The sequence below is a fragment of the Orussus abietinus genome, unplaced genomic scaffold (assembly GCF_000612105.2).
Source record: "Orussus abietinus isolate OABI.00-Male unplaced genomic scaffold, Oabi_2.0 scaffold18, whole genome shotgun sequence".
Lineage (NCBI taxonomy): Eukaryota > Metazoa > Arthropoda > Insecta > Hymenoptera > Orussidae > Orussus > Orussus abietinus.
In genome coordinates this window covers 1,498,081-1,520,538 of record NW_019396011.1, presented here as the reverse complement: position 1 = coordinate 1,520,538, position 22,458 = coordinate 1,498,081, and the positions used below count along the sequence as shown (strand labels likewise).

Sequence of the window (22,458 nt, the reverse complement as noted above, 5' to 3'; positions counted from 1 at the left end):
GATCCGAAGTCAGGGGAATGCTCACATTTTACACCTCGAAAATGAACTCTCTGGCCCCTAGGAAATTTATTTTATTTCCAGGATATCTAATAAAAACCGGAAGAAAACATTCCGTCGTTCGTTCCCTTACAAGAAACGCCCTCTCGGGGTTTCTCAATTCTTCTTTCCTTCCCCGGGAAATTTCATATCATTTTCACGGTCGCTCATAAAAAAATATGAAACTTTCATCGCCCGCCTCTCTGTTTAAAATTATGAAACTTTTTATCACGCGTCTTTTATTTCCGCTTCTTTTAAGGGTTCAGATGTGAAATCCCTCTCTCTCTTTCTCCGCACTTTCGAGCCCTCGAAGCCGACTTGGCCGCAACATTTCCGCATCCGGCACCCCCTCGAATCGTCATCTACCCTTAAGCATCATCCCCGAAACTATTCGCCAATTTCTCGGCCGCAACCCTTCTCGGATCATCATCTACCCCCAAGCATCATCCCCGAAACTATTCGCCAATTTCTCGGTCGCAGCCCTTTCACATCCGACACCCTCTCGAATCGTCATCTACCCTTAAGCATCATCCCCGAAACCATTCGCCAATTTCTCGGCCGCAACCCTTTCACATCAGACACCCTCTCGGATCATCATCTACCCCCAAGCATCATCCCCGAAACTATTCGCCAATTTCTCGGTCGCAGCCCTTTCACATCCGACACCCTCTCGAATCGTCATCTACCCTTAAGCATCATCCCCGAAACCATTCGCCAATTTTAGGGAGTCCCTCAACGGAGTATCTATTTACAGAAGCTCACGTTGCCGAGGGTCGACAAGAGAGCTCACATGCAAACAAGACTTGCATTCCCATCGACAAGCCCACACGAGAGAGGGTGCATCGATCATGGGATTTTCCGCAGGTGCGGCGGAGAATCCGCATGCGGGCGACCTGCGGGCCGACTGCGAAATACCTGGCCCGCGCTGCGGCTGATGCACCTCCGAAACACGCAATGCCGATCCTCGATTTGTCGGTGATAAGTTGATAACGAGGGACCAGGGTGTGACGATAAGAGGGAAGGAGATGAAAACTGGGGATTTATGGTGGATTTATAGGGAGTTTATAGGGGCTTTATAGACTTTTTTTATAGGACACCGCGCACAGGAGAAGAGGGAGATGAGTTGATAGAAAGGGTGGGACTTGATTTATCTCAACAATTATGCAAACTAGGGTCGAACTCCGGATGGAAATTTATTTCATAGACCGCGGAGCATTTATTAAGGAAATGTCCATTGCCGACTATCCGTCGGGGTGACTTTAATGCAATCCTATTACCCTCCGTTCCATCCGTGAATTTTTCTTTTTCTAATCTCACCTTAAGGTGATACGAAAGTGTCATACATACCAAAAAGTCCAGATATTAATAAAATTTTTCTCCAAATTGGGGGTGTGCCATATCATTCGAGGCTTTGTCAGGAGATTATGGAGGCCCTAAGGAAGAACCCGCTCGTGAAATTTCATTTTTTTATTGTACGAGACAAGTGGGAGAATTTTTTTTATTGATGAAAATTGAAGTTTCACGTGCAGCGCCTGGCCCTCTGTAATCACGTGTTAAACCCTCGGATGATTCGGTGCATCCAGTTTGGGGAAAAGTTTTATAAAGATTTAAACTTTTTCTTACGTATATGTAAGACTTTCATGTCACTTTAGTCAATTCTGCAATTTAATATTTATTATAGATCGGAACTCTGTAAGAGGAGGTACCGCGGGTCGCGGAAGAGCGCGGGCGCGCCCTCCTACCGAGTCCCATCCGCGGTCCCGCCTTACCAGCGGTGCGTGCCAGTCGAACGGCGACGCCGCGGCAGACCCAGCGAGGAAGAGTGGAGCCCTGGAGAAGACCGGCGTCGTCGACCGGGACCGGAAGAAAATCCAGAAATCGGCACCTCCCCGATAAACCTAGCCCCCAAAGCGCCCGATCGGGACCAGAAGTCCAAGAGTACCTCAGAGAGCCGGAGGATAAATCTCGATCCTGGGATCAATCCAGGAGAAACTATCTCCACACCCTAAGATAATTCCAGGACAATTATCCGTTTTAACCGGCGGGATACCAGGGGTACTAGTTTTTCATCTCTGATCGAAGGATCAGCGAAGAACTGAAGGTTTTGCTTCGAAGAGGCGTCGAGGTCGCCGAGGCGGATTTATTTGTTTTCGATCTTCGTAAACATTGATCCGAGGGAGGGGAAGGATCGACAGAGGGAACTGGGCTCCTTGGTTGGTTACTCGCAGAAGCGAGTTCGCAGTGACCGAGTGAGGTGTGCGCGAATTACGAACTGTTCAGAGTTCCATCAACGAGGGACCATGGCGGCGGCGGTCTCGCTGAGGGCCTTCTTCTTGCCGAGCTTCCTGACGGTCGTTTTGGTCTGCGTCGGTGAGTCATACGTTACAGTCCTAGTTCTTAGGATTTTCCCCAATTTCTAATGATTTTCCTGAATTTTTTCTCAATTTTTTACGATTTTTTCCCGAATTTTTTCCCATCGCGAAGGCGCAGGGAGGTACGTCTTCGTAGTTTCTTTTTTTTTTTCTTTTAAGATCTGTCCGCGTTTACACGTGCGCTAAAAGACGTTTATGATCTGCGGATGCGGAATATCGTAATATATGCGGTAAGGATGATTTCCTGGTTTCCAAGGATTTGTTTATAGTGAACTATTTGGTACTCGTAATGTGCGGGGAAAACCTCGGGAAAAAAGGGAAATTATCCAAGCCTGGACCTCGATGCGGATTATTCCACAAGCTGGACGCGAAACGCGGGCCGGTCGTTTCCGCGTCCCGACCGTGACACCGCGTTAGGTTTTCCGCAAATTTCGGGCGGACAGTCCGCGCGGACACGGCCGCTATCGGCCATCTGAAATGTATCCAATCGGCCTGCGCTTTTTTCCGGAATAATTCCGCCGTTCCTTCCGGCCTTTTTAATCCGCACAGTCGAAATTCCTGGCCTCGCTTCTATTCGAGAGAGGTCCCCAATTAGAGGCGCTTCATTAAGCGATCTCGACGAAAGCGAGCTCGCCGATTTCGAATGGGAGTGGCTGAATCGTCCCAGCAGGACGAAGAAAAACCGTGCTCGAATGGAGAAAAGCGGGGGAAAATGAAATAAAGGAGAGAAAAAATAGAAACAGGGCCGGAAAAAATTGGGAAAGAGTCCGCTCGGCGACCTCTAATTGCTGACCCTCGACCTGGTGACGAGAATTTTCGGACTGCACCCCGTTGTGGTCCAAGGATGGGTTTCGATCCACCCCCTGACGGGCCGGGAACGTCAACGGATGACGTAGGAATATTAAACACCCACCCTCGTGTCCGCAGGGCTGCCCTATACAATTTTTCTGACCCTTCGCTATTCATTCTTCGAGCGCTCTTTGGGGGAAAAAGTTGAAAAATGTATATAAAAAATGATATTAAGTGGAATTGAATATTTTTAATTTGGAATGGGTGCTCCTTAAAATTCCTTCGATCATTGGTCGTTAATTTCTTGAGTCTTCCTTTGTGAAGAAAATTTGGAAACGTGTTAAAAGAGTGATACAAAATGGAATGGAATATGAACTTCCTGACTTTTGGGGAAATCCGTGGATTTGAAAATTTTCGGCCGCTGGATAGTTTGTGCAAACTTCGGAAGTAATGGCCATATTGTTGCATCTAGAGTTAATCGCGAAACGGGGTTCGGCATTTTGCTCGAGTTGGATGCACATGCAGAAAGGGTATTAGGTGCACTCCTACCGGCCAGGCAGTAAGCCCTGGAGAACAACAAGTAGTTATCAACGATGCCTAATTATTTTGGGCCGTCCCAGATAGGGGGATGAATTATGCAGACTCCGACCTAGAGTAGAGTGGGCTCGAAAATTCCGAGGGGGGAGAGACAACTAACCGGATACCAAGGAGGGCAAAAAGAGGCATTAAGTATGGAGGAAGGGAGAAAAAGCGAATCCAAGATGGCGGCCGGGGCTTGCGGGACGCAATGCGACTCTTCCGGCTGGAACGAAGATGCACTCGATGCGCTCGATGCACTTTGCGAGGAAAGATGCGACCAATTTTTTTTCCGCCTGGTAGCACCTGTACACTCAATATTTAATTTAAATACTGAGAAGTGAGGGTTTTATCGGTCCATCGAGCCTTGGAGAACTGCAGATGCACTTTCCTGGCGGCATCGATGCACTTACCCGGGATAGCCTCGTTAAATTTTATAAAAAAATATGCATTCGCCTGGTTCCATCCGGTCCCTCGATTTTTGATCCAAAAAACGCACGCGGGATTCAGGGGGGGGATGAAATTGCAGGGTGGTCCCACATCAGGGGGGAGCGAAATAAATAAATTGGGCGAGCGATGCATCATTCACTTTTCACTCCACCCTGAGGAAAGGGACCGGAAACGCGATGGCGTGTATACATAAATTAGATTGTTCTACGTCTTGCCACTTTTCATTTTCCTAGAAGCTTTTCCCTTAATCTGGGGATATATTAAATCCCGCCGAGTCCGCTTTCGGCGATTCGATTTAAGGGTCGCGTTATCACGGCGTTATCACGGGGTTATCACCGCATCTTTAATCGCCTGGGGTATTGCGCCGGGGAAATCGAAGGCGGCCCACTTCCGGTTTCATCCCGAGAATATGAACGCCCTCCTGGAGGACCGGACCCTCTCGGGCCATGAAACTAATTTATGGGCTGGACGCACTTATTAGCCGTAACGTCATGTGCGCCGACGCACCCGATGCATCCGATGCATCCGATGCACCGGTTGGACCAGGGATGCTGCATCTGCGTCGATGTCGTATCCGTCATTGTTTGTCTTCATTAACGTCAGGCTTCGATCGCCACCAGGAGGGCCGAAATAAAAATCCACCCGGGCGCGAATTAAGCCGACGCAGAAGTGATAATAAATAAATCCATAACCGTGATAAATAAATTTCTCAAAATTCGATATTCATCGCCGCGGTTTAATTCGATCGGTTTGTTTACCCGCCCGAAGTTCGGGGCTAATTGATTAAATAATTAATTGATTAATGGCCGACACGGAGTGCATTTTAAGGGCCCTACCCGCCCGGGGCAAACATGGCGGATGAATATTAATTGCATAAGCAAATCCATCAGGGGGAAATAATTTGTTTTACAAGTGATGCGGCTCTCGGATGGAAATTGGATAAATGGCTCGCTCGAGGAGAAACGAATGTTTAATATGGATTTTAAATGGTATCGGGATGTTAACTCTGCCAGGATTTTTATTCACTTCCCACCCTTCGTCGCACCCTCCCCTATGAACAATCTGACATGTCGATTTAATCACCGGGATAATTACTTGCTCCCGGGAATTATTTACATTTTTTATCATTATGCATATACGATGATAACATGTTTTACGAATATTCTGCCGTGTACTTAGTTACTAATTAATGGACTGAATTGACGAATGATTTTTCTATGTGGAGTAGTGACAGTTTAGGGGTAGAATTGACATGTCGGGTCACTGTCAATGTCGCCGATGATCGTCGCGATTATGGTCGGCGATCGGGGATTTAATGGGACTGTAAATCATGGGACGATGATCCTTCGAGCCAAACTCTCATTGGCCAGGACGAGAGCGTATCCTGCACGCCGGATACGGTGAATCATTTTCATGGTATCCCTCCACATGTCCCCGACAATCCCGAATCGTTAATTATCATTCGCGGCTTGATATCGAAACGATACATTTTCCTGCTATCACTCGGGCCCGCTGATAGCGAGAACGGACGCGCCTTCGTTTCCGCGGAAAATGGCCAGTATCGAGGGGGATGAAAATTTCGAGGATCGGACCGTGAAACTCGCGATCGGTTCCACGGAAACATTCAGATCCATGAAAACTCCGAGATTGTAGATCCATTGATCGGCGTGAAATTATATCCGGAATAGGGAAATCGCCTTTTTCGAATTTCAGTCGAGCCCCGGCGGTAAATGGCGACAGATGGCGGGCGTCAGAGAGGGCGGAATATCCGTACACACGGGGTGGGAAATTATTCAAGGGGTAAGGTGGAAGTTATTCCGCCGATGTGGGGGAGAGTTATGGTAATTCTCGTGGAAATAAACTTAACAAACCTAGCCGTGCTCCAGTTCGCGGAGCGGTCCCACTTTTTGCGGGAGAATCTCGCGATCGGAGTCGCCCCCTCGGTGGGCGGTGGGTGGGAATAAAAGGGCGGAAAATCAGGGGAAAATGATTTTTCGGGGGAAAATATCGGCCCGGTGATTCGTCCTCTCTCTCTCCCCGTGATTTCTCGCCGAGCACGTTCCCGTCTCACTTTTATTTCAATTTGCGAGTGCGGGGAAATCGATGGAAAATCATTCGTTTGGAAAACTTCGGGTGGGAGGGGGTGGCGATATATCAGGCCGGGCATACTCGGACGGTCGACCATTCGATATTGACCCATTTGCCTTAGAGTAATTTCCGTTTAATTTTCGTGCTTACGGAGGCGCGGAGGTCCCTTCGGCTAGATTTCCCGCGAAAGCTCCGAGCTCGGCGAAGCTCGGCCAAAGCTGGAGGAGCCCTGAAAGAGAGCCTCTAATTTCGCCCTTAGGAAGACCGTAACACTGGAATAACGAGGGTGCACTTAGCCAGTCTTCCGCAAGGCGGGTAAGGATCGGCATAATTATGTACAGAGGATTCAATTGCGCGTGGGGCTACCTCGAAGGGGGTGGAAACTCGTGCCCCCTCTCGCACCGATGTTTAACTCCGGCATAAGGGGGTGGAAAAAGTCATTTCTTGAACCTGCCCCCGATATTCGCTAATGTCCTGAAGGGCTGCTTTCGCTGCGGAATTTCCGCTGCATCCTAGATCACTCGAGCTTACAGTTTGACAGTTCTCGATAGGGGATGAAAGCTCGGTGGGGGGATTTCCTGCGTGAGCTGGGGAACTTTTTGCCCCTTCCGGGGGGAATTAGGTGAATGAATCGTCCTGGCAATACTCCACGACAATAATGGCCCCCCGCGAAGGAACCATCAATTTTCCAGAGGCCGCGACTCGAAATCGAAGCCTTCGAGCTTGCGAGTCACGTGGCCAATTCGCGAAAGCTCGAGCTTTCCCGAAATTGCCGAAAATTAAGACATGACGAATCCTCGAGGAAAGAATCGAGATGACCAGGGGCTAACGGGGCGATTCGTCCTGACCGAGATAAAAAAGCTCGGCAGAGAAGGAAAGCTCAAAAAAAGAGAGACAGAGACGGATTGCTCGCGAGAAAAAGCTCGGAATATCCCCTGGACCGCTCTTCATATTCAATATGTCTTCCCGGGAGTACATCTCTCCAGAATAAATTCGGGACGAAGTCAAATATCCCGCCATGGAAAAGTGGAGCAACTGCTTCGACTCTTTTCTATTCTTCGCCCCTTGTCTAATTAAATTTATTTCTACGGTGTAACTAAATTTCATTAATTACTTCATGCACCGTTAAAAGTGTTCGTTAAGCTCGTATGTACTTGTGTATTTTCTTTATAGGTGTGCTTCATGTAATTGTGACAGTTCCTTTTAACAGTGTACCCAGGTTACGAGGAGACACTCGGTGCATCGCTTGTACCTCGTTCCGCGGATTTTCGGTACACAATCAGTGTCGATAATTACCGATACGCGTAACCCGTTAAGATAACCGCGGTTATCGATACATATTCCGAGTATGTACTACCCGACCCAGTATTACTCGAGTATAGGCAGGTCAGGAGTGGAGTAATGGAGGCCTAATATAATAATCGAACACCGAAGCACCTGTCGGTAACTCATTGCAGGCGATGCACCTAGCACTATTGATTAGCCGATAATGCGGAGGAGCACGCCGAGATAATAAAAATTTCATTGAACCAAAGAAATATTGCTTATGGGGTGGTGGAATATTTTTCTTAGTGTACGTGCATAAAAATTCGTAAAAAAAAAAAAGAAAACCACTCGAGGTGCAGGATTTCTTAGGAACGACCGGGAGAGAAATTTCTCGTTAAGTAGAATGTAAATGCAAATACGGCAAAGTCGGAACTCGGCCCCGAACTTCGGCGTCTTCTTCGGGGTGGCCGGAAGTTCCGCCTCCTCCTCGTTTCCGGGGCTCACGTGTGGCGTAAAATATCATTTCCTGGCAGTTCGAAAGTCGGGGGAATTTTTGGAAGGTCCTGCGAAAGGACACACGGCGTACTTTGTCCTCGAAGAGGGGCGAAAGTTTAGCCCGACATCGGGGCACCTCCGCGGGGGGTAAACGCCCCAGGGGTGAAGATCAGAAATACGGAGTGAGAAATAAAATGTAAAATTGGAGGATGAAGAATTAAAAGTGGAACGCTAAAAGTGCATAATGACGAGTTAGAGAAAATGAAACGTGAAAAGTGGGAGGAAACGGGAACGAGGGGGACCAGGGTAGCTCGGTGGATGGTGACATGTCGCGAATTTTTACGACCCCCGCAGCCCTCCACCTAGACCCCAAGGGACTCTCCAGGGGTTCCTCGGGATTCCGTGAATTATTCCCGGGATCGCGTCCCGGTAATCGGGCGCCGCGGCATCCGGTGATAAAGAACCGTCCCCGATTCCCGAGGGACTTGGAAAAATGTCCCGGCTTTCTACTCCGGGCTCTTTACCTTAAAGGATCGAACTGTCACCCGAGGGGCCTCGGGATGATGAAAAATTAGCAGAGGGTCCTGAAAGTGAGTCGCGGGTCCCCTAGGAAATTTACCCCTACACATGTAAATTCCTCGACTCCACTGGCACGAGACCAGTCGCCGTAACATGAAATGACGCGACAGGGATGAAGTAAATTAGCTGAAATCAAACAAACAAAATTAATAAAATCGTTAATATATATATAAAAAATCATAAACGACGCTATATATATTTAGAAGACGATAAGAAGTACATATGTAAATGAAATGCGCGTAACGAAATTTCTTCACCTTTCAACCGGAATTTCCTGACCGCCCCTAAACGGGTCGCAGCGGCGCATTTCTTTTTCAACCCTTTCGACTGGGGGAAAAGCTCGAGGATTTTTCCACGAGGAAGTGGAAAGGCCGTTCGGCGATTAAAGCGTAAAACGCAATAACGGGGCAGACGTTAATGTACGAGGAGGGCTGGGTGTTTACGATTTTACTCCACCTCGGCCGGCCCTGCCACCCCTAACTGTGCCCTCTCAGCGACGTTTACAGGGTTCTTAAACCTCCCCGGTAAATTATTCCCGGTCAGTTTTCATCGGCTTTATCGCGTTTCACGCGGTTCTTCAGTATCCGCCGATAAATCCCACTCTGGACGTCCTTCTCCTAATTCTTATCGACCTCCCCCAGGTACAGTTTCGGGTGATAGAGCGAGCCATGCCTCACCCTTAACGCATCCCCCTCGAAGTGCTCAATTTTTAACGGCATTACAAATAAATCGCCATCCCCGAAAAACCGGCTGAAATGGAAATCATTTCGTAGTTGAATAAAAATTAATTTGGTAATAATTAAAACGCCACTGGAAGGGATTTTAATTGTTATCGAAAATTTCCTTCCGGTAATTAGAGGTTTCATAATTTTGCGGTCGATCGATGGTGGTCGTTTTTTGAGGGGGAGGTTTATCCTTGGGGTATTTCAGTTTCTTTTTTTACCGAGGACTTTCCAATCTACGATTATCCTGGAGGGGTGGCGATAAATTTCCTTTTGCCAGGAATTAACGCGTTAATCCACCATGCCCTGGCCATGGTGGTAGGTTCCAATCCGGAGTCCATCTTGCCGGTAAATCCTCCTTCGGGAAACCACCCCGTTCGTCTTTCCCTCTTTTTCCTGTTTTCACCCCCTTCGCTGACCCATGGCCTCCTTGACCGACCCGGTCGCCGTGTCACCCATGTAAATATCACCTGAATTTATCAGACAGGGCTATCCGTCACCATGATTAACGTGGCTTCCAAGGGAAATGGAGGAGGCCACCCCCTGCGGCGTTAACTGGGTTAGGGTGCAGCGGGTGCATTCATTGTCTGTCTTGAGCTCGACGAATTTCCGGGCCCGTCACTCCGCTGCCGAATTGCCCCTCCGGACTGAGACCTCGACCTACCGCAACGATCCCTCTCGATAAGATATTAGAAGAGGTTTCCGTTTCGTTTCTTCCCCTTCGTGTTCATAGACAGGAGGGAAAAGTCGTCGTTCTAAGACGATATGATAGGCACTAAGAAATTTTCTTACGTGTCACCTTAATTTTTCCATATTTTTCCCAGAGAGGGGAAGGATTATTCCAAGGCGCCGAGTTATTCGATCGTTCGGATTATTTTTACGGGGTGAAGGGGGGGTCCTCGAGACCTGCAAATATTTGCGGGGTCCCGGCTAACTCGCGACGTTCGACGGGGGAAAGGATCGCGTCGAGGCGGTTTTAACGAGGGAAGTTGGTCCGGCATGAAATTGCATCCCCGGTAGGTAATAACTGCAAAAGCTCGACCCCGTTGTTCCGGAAACTCGACCTCAGGAGGCCCGCTTCCGGTTAATCCTTCCTCCCAGGAGCGATCCTCTTGTACGGCGTAGCACCTGGTGCCGCACCTGCTAACGCACCTGCCGGCACTCACCCTTGAACTTGCCGGGTCCTCTTCGGATACATTTCTTTTTTTTTTCCCCCCCGTGAAACCCTCTTGGCATCGATACTTTTGACAAGTCTGAAAAATTATGAAACGCAACCCTGGATATCAGTGGTCACCTTTAAATTTGCTGATTACTCCTAAAGCAACGGTCTCAGCATCCAACCCCCTTCCTATAATCGAGAGGATTGCTCGATTCCTTATCACCACCCCATGAAACACCTCTGGGGGTGGATTTTCGAAGCCGAGGGAAATTAGGTTGCGAGTGTTTGCCCTGCCGGAAATGACGTCCCTGGTCATCGACACTCTCCGGGCCTCGCCTTGACCCGGTGTCGCCTTGCTTTTTGTGTGGAGGTGTGACACCACCACCCCCCCCCGCGAGCTTTCGTTTATCTTTCCGCATAAGAAAGTCGCGATTCCCCGGCGAACCCTTTCGGTTTTCGCCTTTTATTCCCTCGTGAAGTCGTCGAAAAGTGTCGCCTCGAGTTTTCTCACCCCCTGGGAGGCGAGACCCATCTCGGCGGAGCCTTGACACCCTTCGGGGCGACTCCACCCCCCCATTGGTTTCTATTTTGCTTTTCAAAATTTCATAGGTTTCATTCCTGGGGGGGGATTCTTCCTGAAATTGAAGATGATGGACATTTTTGGTTTGCTCCAGTTTATTCTCCCTGAGCGCGGAAATGATTGACACTTTTATTCCGCTCCGTTTTACTGGTCTGCTTGATTTCGGCTCAACTTTCGCCCCCCTTTGATCGTTCTCGCCCACCCTCTGTGACTTCCCCTAATTATCTAGAGTGCGTTCACTCGTTGGGGGTTGCGGGGGTGGAGGGAGGCTGGCATAATCGATCCTCTCAATTTCGGCTTGTCGGGTGCAATAGTTTCCCCTATCCTCATACGGGAATGCGGATCTGACACTCGGGGGTGAAACGCCCCCCTTTTGCATTAATAGTCACATTTGACCCTATTTCGGCGCGAACTTTCTTACGTCACGGTAGGGGAAGTTCACAGGTGAAGAAATTAAAGTGACAGAGAGAGGGAGAAACCGACATGCCGATCTTATGTACCATATTTTAGACATCCCAAATTTTTTTCCATCCGCTCCTCTTTATTCCCGGCCGTGGAAAAGCGGAATTTTCCCGAGGGCACGTCGAGGGTGCCTCGTCAGGAGTCGATATCTCTCCTCTCATCCTTGCTCCTTTGAATTTGCCCTACTCCGAGGTAAACATCTTGCGAGTCCTTCCTCCGGGTCTTTCGTCCCGGGACACCTTGTCGAGGATGACGTACGCCACCCCTTCTTGCCGTAATTCCACCCCCGGCTGTCGCCTCCCCGAAGGGCGGGCTAGAGCCTTGGATTTAATTACTTCCCACTTTCCCGTAGATCTTGCAGCACGCCTTGCCAACAGCTGGTGCTTCCTCTTCCCCGAGAGCCCCAAAAAAGACCCCGAAGAAGACCCCGAAAACCGTCTTTCCCGCGATATTTCACCCCCCCGCGAACACTTTCCAGGTGGGAAATAGGTTTGGAGGGCTGCCAGTGTCAGGGAAGAGCCACCCCCTTGACCCACCCCCTCGCAGAAATTCCCTAGGGACCGATCCGTGGACATCGGGATCACGTCATGGGAGATTAATAATAACTCGCACCTGTCACCTGCGATCCTTCGGGATGCTGCGCCGATCTCGGTGATTTATTAGCGTCTCTGGGACCACCCTTTGCCGCCACCCTCTTCAAGGTCCGGAACTCGAAGGGCTCCTTTCGGGACGCCTCGACTTATCGCTGGAAACGACCGATACCCCGCGGAGTCATCAATTTTAAATTCCAACTTGTCCAGCAATTCTTCCCGGTGAAATTCCTCGTTACGAAAGGCGAAAGAAGCGTTTCACTTTTCGTTTCGCCCCTACTATTCCGCTCTTGGCGTAAGATCCGCGTGGAAAAGGAGTTGCTCTCGCGTCCGTTTAATCCATGGGACGTTTACCTTTCTCAAGGGATCATTTAATCCGCGAATCGAGTCATCGAGTTCGCGGCTTAATGGGGGATTCTTTATCGCGGGCGTCATTGTCAGGCAAACTAACCGAGCCCTCCACCTCGCCGACTCGTGCTCGCACATAGAACGCGCCGGAATGCGCGAGCTCGAAGAAAGGCGAGGCGCGGGGGTGGAGGAGCTCGCTGAAAAATAGAGCAGCCGAGCCGTATCGCCTACGGCCGTTAAAATCCGCGCCCTCCTCTCGAGAGGGACGTCACTCGCACCTAACCTTCCGAATGTTGGCACTCGCGAGGGGTGGAAGCCTCCGAGTCTCTTCGGTGGTGAGACACCCCTTTCCGCGATCCCGCGATTTCGGCCCCGACCCTCTTAACGATTCGCGACCTTCCCCAACCCTGAAACCGGTGAGGGGGTCCCCTTCGAGGCCTTCTTCGAGATCTTTTCACCTTTATCGCCCCTCGATACCTCCGTAGGGGCGAGTTGCATCTTCTTCACCCTGATCTTTATTTCGGGGTGAATGAGAAATTTTTTGGATTTTTATTTCCTAAGCGGTGGAGTAGCGGAATAGTGGAACCGTACGCCGGAACGGGGACAAGGAGTCGTCGGGGGCTTAGCTGGGGGTGGCAACCCTTTGCGAAATGCGCGTTTCCGCGGAATGCACCCGATGCAGATCGGCTCTGCACATCTTGCGCCTTTGGCCGGGGGGTTTGGGTGGCCCGGCTTTGTTTGGATATTCAGGGGTGTCCTGGGGGTGTTGAGGGTGGCCCGGGGGTGACAGGGTGCGCGGCTCGCCGACACTGGGCCCAGTCAGCCGGGTGAAATGTAGTTGGCACGTAGTTCGGAAAGCTAAAAGACAGAATGCTAGATTAGCCCGCGGTCGGGGGCGCCGAGATCGGGGGTGCCCTTTTGAAGAGACCTCGCCCGGCGCTCTTGCTCTTGACACTCCTGAAATATTAGAGTGCGAGGGACGTCGGGTCCAGAGCAGAGGACCGGCCGAGAGTCGCGGCTTCGGCTGGGCCTCTGCCATTTTCCGAAATCACTCGATCTACCCCTTTCGCGATCGGCGATGTTAAAGGCTCTCCTGGAAGATCTTCAGGAAACCTTCCATCGATTTCCTCGATCGCCTTTGTTAACCCCCCGCCGGGGAATTCCCTCGATTTAAGAATGCAGAGAGATCTGCTCTCCATCTAGGACATGCATGCCATGTACGCACATGGAAGTACAGGAACCGTGATCTCTATACTCGACGCACCCCTGTACTTGGCAATGTCTCTTTACACGGAGGCGTCTTTCAGGGGGGTTAAATCTCCCCCTGGTCATAAAATCCCTCGTTTTACGGGATACATATATATAAAAGAAAAAAAAGGAATTAGAATTGATTCCTTAATTGAGAATTTCTCTGTCCTTCCCACTTCTTTTAGCTGATTTCCCGCGCTTTGATGCTCCCGCTTTGCGTGGGGGCCACTCGCCCTGAAAGCCTCCCGGTGTCTGGGATGTTTCTTTAAGGGGCCCGTTTATTCTGGCTGGTTTCTCCCTTTCGCTTCTTCTTACCTAGGCTTTCTTCCCTCGCTCTGAAAGACTGGTATATCCGGGCCGATCTCTGCCGCGCGAAAGACCGCCGAGAGTAATGCCGCGCGTTTCAGTACCATTAGGGGCGAATGCACATTCAGGCATTCGCCTCGTGGCACCAGGCTGACACCCATTCACCATTGTCGCCCTGAAAATCCCAACAATGCACCCACCACCGAGCCCTGTCGGCAGCTTCGTTACGAATGCGCCACTAAGTAACCCCCGTGTCTCAGAAATGTGCACTCGCTCTCCTGCATTTTGACACGACCGGCCGTAGAGCGCGTTAAAGCTTAGGGAAGTTTAAGTTGCCCATCTTCTGGGCAAACGATCCTGGAAATTTGGATTTTTCGACTCTAATGGGTTCTATGACGTTAGGAAAATTCAGAGCCTCCCAGAACCTCGAGAATGTCGAAATGGTTATCTTCGGAATTTTTTTATTTTTCTTTTAACAGCTCTGATTTTTATCGCGGTTGTCAGTGATAAGTGAAAAAGGCCCTTTTCAGGGCGAATTGAAAATAGAAATCCTACCCTAGGTAACGTCGCTTGGAATATTAATTTTATTATTGGAACGTTCTTATCAGGAGATTTCTATTAGGGAAATTTGTCGAAAGGTCGATCGTCAATGGAAGGTCGATCGATGCAAATGGCCGGGCCGAGTGGTCTAATTAAATTATTCACGGTTATTACTTACCAATAAGTAAGGGGGGGTCGAGGGTGAACTCCGGCTTGCATAAATCGATTCGACAACTGGCATCGCATTAATGCCAGAAAAACGCCTAATTGAGGGGTGCCTCCCCTTCGGGGAATTATTATCCGCGATTCGGTAAGAACTTCGGGTTGAGGAAATAGCTCTGACCGAGATATCGCGGGGGGTCGAAAATTCACCCCTAATTCCGAGTCAATCTACGAAGAAGAGTTATACAGAAATCGAGGTACTTATTAATAGGCAGGACATCCTTCGGGACTGAAATAAATCCACCGATTCTCTTCTAACCGAGCGGGAAATTAATTCAAGTGCTCCCATAAATTTAACCCTCCAAAAGTGGACCGGCAATTTTATCGGAAAAATGTATTTGCCGTATTTCCGGAAGAAAAAAAAAAATAAACATCTGGCCAGAAAAAATTCAAGGCTACTTTGTTTGCCTTTGCATCGATTTGCGTTTAAAATTGCAAGGGCATGGTATTGTTAGCGATAAAAAAAAAATTGCAAATTTCTCCCTTTTTTTTTTAAGGACTTTGACTTTCGATGTTTGCTTCCTTTGTGCACGTGTTTCTGGGTCATTTTTGGCACTCCCGGTAATTTTTGGCAGATGCAGTTTGAGAGGGAAGTATAGAGTCCCTGTTTTCCTAGGCGATCGGTCACGACGTGTTCACCCCCCGTCGTTGCACTTCCGTCGTTGCACTTCCGTCGTTGCACCCCCGTCGTTGCACCCCCGTCGGAACGTGTCCAGAATCGAGAGGCATCCCGAAGATTGCATCCCTCGGGAAAGTTTTCCTCTCATCGGTGGCAGGATGTTTCGGTCATTGCCAAGAGGGGGAGAAAAAAAGAGAGGAACAGTAGGAAGAGGGACAAGAAGAGCTTTATCCAACTCGGGGACGTATTTTTCATTAACCGGAGTCGGCCCTGTCGAGGCTCGACGGAACCCTCGAAAAAGGGAACCCTCGTCAACAGCAACTTCGATCAGGACTCAATACTGAATTTAAATCACCCCGAAATTCCCTAAAAAGAGGAAAAAGCGAATGACCCTCCATCTCCCCTAAAACTGAAACATTCTCTATTTTCACCTCACACAGTCAATAATCAACTGACGCGTTTCACTCCTCTCGATGAAATGTCTTAAGGCGATGGGAAATATCATTTTTCACACCGGAATTAAAAATATCTATAAGCAGATTTTTAAACCTCGACACTGTGCCTCCGCATTGACAATTTCAAAGTGTCTCGAAGACGGATTCGGTACGCCCAGCTCGGAGGAAAAGTTTCGAAATCTCGATTTTCCAACGTGACTCCACTTTCGGATCGCCTTAACCCGGGGATCCGGAGGACACGCGAGAAGTTTCCCTAGAAAAGGAGGATCGGGATCTTCGGGGCGACGTCCTAGGGGATTTTCCGAGTCGAAGCCCGTCTGCGTGCAGTTATCCCCTAATTATCAGGATTCCCGGATTCCCTTTGCCCCCCCCTCGTTGTCTCAGGGCCCGCGGAAGTAATTTTCCTCTTTCCTGGGAGCCTGGACGAAAGTCAAAGTTTGCCGGAGGGGTTGCACGAAAGGGTTGGTTTCGAGAGGCCTGCGGCGAGCAGAGATTAAATCGTACCGCAGCAAAGAGCTAATCTATCTCCCTCCCCCCCGTGCCACCCTCCCGGGTCCTATAGAAGTGCCCCCGCGAAGAGGGTGTCCCGGGGGAAGGGGCTCGTCGCGGATCGTGAATCCAGAATCGGGACCCGGAAGAGTGGCCCTTCTCTCTTGTGACGAATATTACTTCCCTAATTTATGAAATCCTCCCCGTCCCTCCCCCCACTTCAGTTGATGGCTCCTCGCGAAATATAATGAGAGTGTCCACTCGAGGACCCGACTGGGGCGATAATTAATAATCCGGTGATTAGCGGATGTTAATAAATTTCTCTGGAGTGAGATTCCTCCCTTAACCCCTTCATCTGGGGGTGGGGGGATAAAAAAATGTGGCGCCATCATGGTGGATGGCTTACTGGCCGTATAAAAGATAAAAGGAAAAAAAGGGATTACACCTTTTCGACTTTTGTTATGAAACGTTTAATTAACGTTTTTGGATTGGCCGAAATATGTCGGGCTCCTTTTTCACGTCCCCGCCAGGACGAAATTCCTGGACAAAGTCCTGTAGGAGAGATAATTCACAAAGTACACGAGGGCCCGTTCGTCTCCCAAGAGCGACCTGGATGAGCCCCCTCCCCCTAGGAGTTGCCGAGTAAGTGCATCCCCCCTGCACCCCCGCGGAAATTCAATTATCGGGCTTCACCTTCAACTACCGGACTTTGAAGCTTGATCCTGAAGAGACCTCGTCCTGGTCCCTCTCATAGGAATTTTCGTAGATTTTAACGCGAACCGAGTACTCGAATGAAATGATATGTTCGGGGTGCAGCGATGCACCTGCACGTGTACCCTCGAACTCGCCTGTAAGCACTTGCATAATTTATTTCCCACGGTGCACGGGTGCACCCGTGCAAGAAGTCTCGTCGGACTCTCTTCAGAAATCTGTTGTTCCTTTTATATTTCTATTAGACCTCTTCCGTATTTCTCATTTCCCCCTAACATTCGGTATCTCGGGGTGCATCCCCTGCACCCGGGCATGTCCGTACACCGCGCAGTTGCATAATTTCTTTTCCTGGGCCTATGCACTCGCCATGCCGGACATGGCATCAATCCATGTCCCGAAATGACATTGTTCCTTTAGCGAGGGGTTAGGGGGAGGAATTTATATGGACATCCCCAGTCGACTCCGCGGTGCACCGGAGTGCACCAAGTGCATTCACTGTTATCTGGGTCAGTTTGCCCAACCCAGCTGAGGCGTCGCCCATGCCTCCACCCCTTTCCGCCACCCCCTACCCACCTGGGCAAACCCTCGCTCAGGTCTCTCTTATTTTTCACCTCCTCTGTACGTCAATTTTCCCATTCCCGCCCTCTCTCTCTCTCTCTCTCTCTCTCCCTCTCTTTCTTTCCGTACCCCCGTCCTGATGGGACGGAGAATTTTTAACGCAGCTCTAAGGAGGAAGCGGGGCCGACTTCTTGCATCCCCTGGACCCTTAGGTCTTCCCCATTTTTCCCTCCCGCCCTCTTTCCATTTTTTATCACCGAGGGGGGGGACTGAGAAACGCCACGTCGTTTTAGTTGATCGCCCGGAAATTCCCGAATCGGGGCCCATCCCTCGGGAATCTCGACGATCGCCTTCCTTACCGCCGGGAACGTGTCGGGAATCGACGAGGTCCCTTAGAGATTCACGGGGAACCCCCAGTACGCCATTCCCGAGGGAAGGAGGCGTTTCCCGGATTTTCCCCGGCGATCGAAATCCCGCGATTTACTTATCTCCGCGGTTGGAAATCGTTTAGATTTTTTTATTACCTAGGATCCGCCATATCCCGAGGGAACGTCGTTTTTCCCTAATCCGGGAGCGATCGACTTAGTGTGCGATTTCCATATCTCGCTTTGCTGGAATTAAAATGCATTGTTTTAAGTGAAGGGGAGAATATATTGTCTCGGTTGGTTTTTGATTCGAGGGGGAACTGGCACTTTCGGGGGGTAGGTCGTGGAACAGCTGATCGGGAACGGCACTTCGAACCTGTCCGGAACCGCATCCTCGGCGTCTTCTACGGCAATTTCGCCCCCCCCCCAGGAAGTTCGGGCCGCGCCCGCCAAACCGCTTCTCGGATTCGCGCATAATCTGTCCGGAAGCTCCGTCGATCGTTCCCGCCGGGCTTCGTACGTGTCCCGAATATGTTCCCGGAGGTGCGCGTACCGGTCCCGGAAGCGTATCACCGCGCACGGCGGAACTTCCGGGACAGCTTCCATATGCAATTGGGGTAATACGTCCGCGACTTAAGGGGGTAGGGATTTACGTACCGCGCAGTCATCCCCTGATTACGAGCCACTCCCTGGGGGCGAATCCATGAGAAGTTTTTCGGTAAGAGCCGGAAGTCGCGCGTCACTTTAAATTTCCGGCATAATCTGTCCAGAGGGAACCGTGGACGTGTCCAGAATGCGTTTGGGGGTGTGTGTCGGGGGGGCACCCCCGCGGTACAGGTGCACAAAGGAGCTGGAAGGCACCCCTTACCGAGATCTCGAGTCACCCCGTACGGCCCGACCACAGGGGGCATGAGGGGGTGCATTCGGATGCAATCGCATGCATTTGGATGCATGGGGGGGGGTCTCGATAAGGGGCGCGAGTGCGCGCGACGTCCAGCTTGGGGGGGTTGCATCGCACCCCTGCATACTGATCGTACTCCGGATGCTGCGCGAAGGAGCACCCTCCACCCCCCAGGGGCGATCCGTCCCAGTAGGTGAAGATTCGTTGAAGTCAAGGGAAAGAGTCCCGATTCTGTGTCGCGACCCCCCCGGGGGCCGACACCCCCCAAGGACGGGGGCATCGTGCCGCCCCAAAAAAAAAAAAAGGTTGGCCCTTAATAGCGACAGCTTTGAAACGTGCCGGTAAGGTTAAGAGGCCGATGTAAGGGTGGGTATGTGTGTGCGTGTGTACGGTGGTACCGCGATATTGAAGTGGCCGAGGTGCATTCATGCATTGCCCCAGGGTTTAGATGCAGATTAGGCACGGCCGTGGCCCCGGGTGGCCTCTTCCCGGCTACCACAGCTGGGCGGGATCTTCACTCGACAATGTGCATGTACCCTACCGAGCACTCGTCGGTGCTTAGCCAGCTAATTATTCCTTTCCTTCCTCTGGTTCCGCGATTTAGGGGTGGCCCCCGTCTTTGCGAAGACCCGGTTCGAGCCCTTCGCCCGGAAGTTCGAGGTCGGTCCGCGAAGGTGATCGGGCCGAAAAGGAAAAGGACTCTCCTCGGCGGTGAAGTGCATTTTGCGAGTTCGGACCCCTTTGTATATAAGGGCGGGGGGATGATAAAAACGAAAATCTGACCCTGATACGACGTTCCCTCGATCTCGGCCTTTTCTAAGGAAAGCGGATGAATCGGCCACGGGGTGGAGGGAAGAAATTGCGAGGAGAAGGAAATGGACCGTGGAGAATGAAATCCCATCATTCGGGAGTGTTAATTTCTCCGGTGAGCTCCACCTTTCTCTCTCTCTCCCAGTTTTCCTCCTTTTGCCCTCTCTTCACGTCGGGGGAAATAAAAGGCTCCGGAGACAGACGTTCCGCGAAAGTAGACAGCGGATGGGAAAAGTAAGTGGGGCCGAAATCCGGCGCAAAGGGGGACGGGGGAGGGATGCATAAAATGCAGGGCGCGCAATGCGGCAGGTTAGAGGAAATGCACCCGATCGTGTCGCGAGTGCATTAGTCACGTGGGGCCGAGGTAAGGGTGCACATTTACCGGCATCGCCGCCGTCGTGGGAAACAGTTGAAAGGGTAAGGGAGACGGTAGAGAGAGAGTAATTCAAAAGGTTGTTACCGGAAGGGAGGCTGCTCAGGAAGAGAGAGAGAGGGCAGGATGCGCCCCGGAAGTCGGAAGGGTCGCGGAAGAAGTGCATCCACGGTACACTCCTGCACCCTCGGAAACCGACCCAAGGAGGAGGATGCACCGAAAGGGTTAAATCCTTGCAGGTTCCTCCCAGGATCCTTTCCGCGGTGCATCGCGCGACAGGATGCACGGGAGGGTGCATAGTGCAGCGAACTGCATTTCGACCTCGAACGTGTTAAAAAAAAAAAAAAAATGTTATTACACCGGTACAACCCTGCCAATAGTTTTTGTTTAATTATTATTTTTGGCGTATGAAAAATTCCTTGCAATACCTGTATTTAAGATCGGGGAAATAAATATCCGGCTTCTCGTGTAGTTTTTCCCTTTCAGCGGCTTTGCAGGGGGATTCCTCTTAATTGGAGGTAATTGAGAGGTATGATCTTAACTGGTTAAAGAGGGAAGAGAGGCCGGCGGGGATTGATTTATATTTTAAGGAGGCGGAAATTGCTCCGCCGGAAGTCGGGCTAGAAACACAGAGGGTGTAAATGGCTAGAAATTGGCGTGGTTACCATTCGAGGAGGTCCCGGATCGGGTATCGAATCTCTGGAGTCGATACCTCGGGAAATTGGAAAAGTCGCCCATCGGCGAACAGGAAAGGGCGGGGGAGGGGGCGGAACGTGAAAGAGGACGTTCTGGCAAAGGGGAACGAAAACGTTGTGCCGGAAGTGCAGCCTCCGAAAGCATCCCCGAGGCACGAGAAAGCAAGGCCGAGGTGACGGTCGACTCTTGACCGGATAGACTCTGACAGGTTGATATCCGGTTATCGGAGCAACCTCCTTTATACCCGAAGAATGCCCGCAAAAATTGGCCCAGTTCAGTCTTCAGCCTTCATTGTCTTCCTTGACTTTTTCGCTGTCTACGTTCTTCGAAAAAAAAAAAAAAAAAAAAGAAATCGGCCGATAAGAGACACTCGCGCTCCGCGTCTTCACTTATCATTCTTAAAGGACACTTTTCCCCAGGAAAATTCAGATATCGGTGGAAATCGGCTAGCCTAGGTTGGTTTTCAGACTCTCTTGACGTCTTCTGCAATGCTTAGAGAAAACAAGGCGACGATGCACTTTCAATCCGGCCGCGAAAGAAAATCAAGGTGCGATGGGGATTTTATCAGATGTTAAAAACGAGCCCATAATTTTTTTAAGTATCTGTCTCGTCATGTGTCTAAAAAAAAACCGTGAAATTTTGGGTAAGCGACAAATCGTAGCGTTTAATCGGCTGCACTGTGCAGGGAAAACGGCGCGACATCGGTGCACTTCCAATCCGGCCGCGAAAACCAATTAAGGTACGATGGGAGGGTATCGAATGTTGGGAAATCGTTTCCGGCCGGTTTGCGGAAGAAAATTGGAGGTCGATCGGCCGAAATCGCGGATCGATCGGCAGCGGGGATTGATTTGCGAGTACCACCGACACGTGGCGAACGTCGACAATCCCGGTTTCGTATCCACGATGTGCCCTCCACCTGGACGGGCCCTCGAGTCCCCTCGTTGCCCTCGCGACCTCGTTACCATTAAATCTGCGTGGATACGCCAGATAATTGAGAGCGTGACAATCGTCGACTTGTTTCCCGGTTAGCGATTACGAGGGTCCGTCGTTATCCCGCGATCTCTTTCATTATCACCGGGACTTGCATAGGATGCACCGGGGTGGAGGGTGCATCCTAGATGCCCGACTTTGGACGGCCGCGGAAAAATTTAATTCGCTTAAACGTTATTCGTTTGAAAAAATGTTAAACACAGTTTGTTCGATGTAGGTGGGAATATTTATTCTTAGCGGTGGAATTGTTCCCGCGGTGAGAGGAATGATTTATCGGCCATGTTGTCCTCTCCTGGAAGTGTAAATTTATTCTCCTTTCCGCGCGGACGGTGGATTCTCGTTCTCGCCCCGGTAGATTTTCCTTGGCTGCTTTTCTCTCCCTTATTCATGGGAAAAATGGTCTCGCTTGTTTCAGGTACCTCGTACGGTCTCAGCTGTTTCAAGTGCGGCCAGTACAACGACGGCGTCGGCAGCATAACCCCCTGCATCAATTACACCGCGCACATGCACCTGAAGGAGTGTCCGCCCTCGGCCGAGTGGTGCATCGTGAGTACCTTTCCTTTTCCTAAAAAAGTAGTTACAACGAACGAGGGACTTATTTCCCGACAGGAGAAACAATATTAAGGCGATATGAAAGGCGCTGGGAAATTAAATCGAGGCCGA

At 50.4% G+C, this 22,458-nt stretch overlaps 1 protein-coding gene across 2 annotated transcripts in view; it reads left to right on the top strand.

Annotated features, from left to right (window-relative positions):
• The first annotated feature begins 1,019 nt into the window (after positions 1 to 1,019).
• Positions 1,020 to 22,458, top strand: part of LOC105700395 — a 41,811-nt gene continuing 20,372 nt past the window's right edge. Inside the window, exons 1-2 of one of the 2 annotated variants that reach the window (XM_012426201.2) lie at positions 1,020 to 2,406; positions 22,211 to 22,341. In XM_012426201.2, the coding sequence (XP_012281624.1) occupies positions 2,337 to 2,406; positions 22,211 to 22,341 (201 nt within the window). In that variant the 5' untranslated portion in view covers positions 1,020 to 2,336. Of the gene's footprint in view, positions 2,407 to 21,923; positions 22,342 to 22,458 lie in introns of those variants that run through there. The other variant, XM_023434498.1, reaches the window with a different exon arrangement.